General features: G+C 51.2%; 1 protein-coding gene across 1 annotated transcript; it reads left to right on the forward strand.

Annotated features, from left to right (window-relative positions):
* Positions 1-333: 333 nt before the first annotated feature.
* rnls (renalase, FAD-dependent amine oxidase) lies at positions 334-2,464 on the forward strand. Its single transcript, XM_037691310.1, has 7 exons — positions 334-532; positions 811-916; positions 982-1,124; positions 1,361-1,519; positions 1,746-1,919; positions 1,999-2,174; positions 2,258-2,464. Exons 1-7 carry the CDS (start codon positions 415-417, stop codon positions 2,414-2,416), a joined length of 1,035 nt encoding a protein of 344 aa, XP_037547238.1. The 5' UTR covers positions 334-414; the 3' UTR covers positions 2,417-2,464.
* Positions 2,465-2,470: the final 6 nt, after the last annotated feature.

Consider the following 2,470-nt stretch of genomic DNA (forward strand, 5'->3'; position numbering starts at 1 on the left):
TTAATAAAAAGACACGTGATTAATAAAAAGACATGTGATTAATAAAAAGACACATGTTAACAGACTCACTGGAATAAAAGTCAGATTTGACCTGTAGTGTTGTTACAAGGAAATTCAAGATGTGCAAGTACCGACATCTTGTTGAGATACCTGAAACAGTTGTTTCAAAGAATATGAATTTTATTTATTTATTTGTTTATTTATCTTTCCATCTTTATGGTAGATGTTTATTTTAGCATCATTCCAGTTTACAATTCAAACCAGCAGGTGGCGGTAACGCCTCAATTATGTGAAGGTCAACCACCAAAGAAAACCCAAGAAGAAGAAGAAGTTTTGAGCGCAGTCCTGCTGGAGCCAGACACTCACCGGACCGGACCCGACCGGACTGGGCCGGTACTTCCTTCGGTTCCGAACATGTCGCGCGTGCTGATAGTTGGAGCGGGCCTGACGGGCAGCTTGTGCGCATGTCTGCTGAGGAGAGAGCTGCAGAGCCAGGTTCACATTGTTGTCTGGGACAAAGCAAAGGGCTCAGGTGAGACAGGAACTGGGGTTTGAGCTCCGAACCGAACCGAACCGAACCGAACCACTCTGCAGTAACTTGTGGTTTTTAGATCAGATGCATTTTGTCTTGGATTCATCATGGAGTTCAAACATCTCCTCACTCAGGAGAGCAGCTGCTGGTGTTCCTTAAGTGTGATGCATTTTGAATGGAGTTTGGTGTGTGTGTGCGTGCGTGTGTGTGTGCGTGCGTGTGTGTGCGCGTGTGTGCGTGTGTGTGCGTGTGTGTGTGTGTGTGTGTCTCTCTCTCAGGCGGCAGGATGTCCACCAGTCGTCCTCCTCATGCCTCGTCTCACTCAGCTGACCTGGGAGCCCAGTACGTCACAGCCACACCTGCCTACGCTCAGTCCCACCACAGGTACGCCTCACCTGGAGGCTGCAGGTAAACGTCCTCGGTGACCAGCTCACCTTGTCTGTCTTCAGTTTCTACTCAGAGCTGCTGTCTGCCGGCGTGCTGCAGCCGCTCCACTGTCACATCGAGGGTCTGCAGCAGAAACATGGACAGGAGAACTATGTGACCCCGCGTGGAATGAGCAGCGTCGTCAAACACTTCCTGTCCGAGTCAGGTAATGACTTCCTGTCCGAGTCGGGTAATGACTTCCTGTCCGAGTCGGGTAATGATTTCCTGTCCGAGTCGGGTAATGACTTCCTGTCCGAGTCGGGTAATGACTTCCTGTCCGAGTCAGCCTCATGCTGTTTGAGTTTGAAACTGTCCCTTACCTGTCCACCCGCGTCCCATTGATCTCAGTGTCTGGAATCCTTGTTTTAAATAAAGTTCTGCTCATTTGAATCTTTGTGTCAGGAGCTGATTTGTTCTTCGAGCGTCATGTGACAGGCCTGTACCGCCATGGTGCATCATGGGAGGTAGAGAGAAAGGCAGGAGGCAGTGAGACATTTGACGCCGTCATCCTGACGATGCCGGTGCCGCAGATTCTGCAGCTGCAGGGAGACCTGGAGACCTGTAAGACCATCAGAACCAGAACCGGTCCAAATTGTCCTTATGGAGAGGGAGCACACATGAACATGAGGTGTTCAGAGGACAGCAGGACATGTTAGAATGGTCCAGCTGAGAGGACGTTGATGTCCACAGTTGGGACACAGAAGACAGATCTAAAGAAAGCAACATTAATGTACTGGTCCTACATTTCCCATGATGCAGCAGCTTTTACTTCCTGTTTGTGTCCTAGTGATATCGGACCAGCAAAGACAGCAGTTGGACTGTGTCCGGTACTCGTCCCGGTTTGCTCTTGGCCTCTTCTTCTCTCCGGAGGTGGTCTTTGGTTTCAGCTGGGGGGCAAAGTACTTCATGGACAGTCCCTGCATCCGCTACATTGCTGTGGAGAGTAGGAAGCGCAGCGCAGGTATGTCATCACCTGTCTCAATACTCGCCCAGTTGTCTGTCTCTGGTTGGCTCACTGTCTCTACTCGTCCACCTGTCAGACATTTCAGGTCTTGCCCAGTCCCTCGTGGTCCACACTAGTGTCTCATTTGGCCTAGAACACCTGGAGTGGGACAAGGAAGATGTCCAGCCAATCATCTTACAGGAGTTGCACAGGCTCCTCCCCCACCTGCCTCAGCCAATCAGCATCAAGTGTCAGAAGTGGAGGTACTCCCAGGTGAGTCACCTGTTCTTGAACTCTTGGGACACCTCCAGGTGACGAAACTTGAGATTTAAGCCCGGCCCCCATCTCTCCTGCAGGTGCTGACAACAGTTCCTAACAGTCCAGGTCACATGACCCTCCTGCAGGCGCCGTCACTCATCTGTGGCGGCGACGCATTTAGCCACTCCCACTTCGATGGCTGCGTGGACTCTGCCCTCAGCGTGATCAGAGCCCTGAAGGCCTCGCTCCGAGTGTAGAGTCAAAGTGCACACGTCCTGTTACGGGCTGGTTGTTGACTTGTTTCTGTTACG

Source organism: Nematolebias whitei, chromosome 17 (genome assembly GCF_014905685.2).
Source record: "Nematolebias whitei isolate Nwh7 chromosome 17, NemWhi1, whole genome shotgun sequence".
Classification (NCBI taxonomy): domain Eukaryota; kingdom Metazoa; phylum Chordata; class Actinopteri; order Cyprinodontiformes; family Rivulidae; genus Nematolebias; species Nematolebias whitei.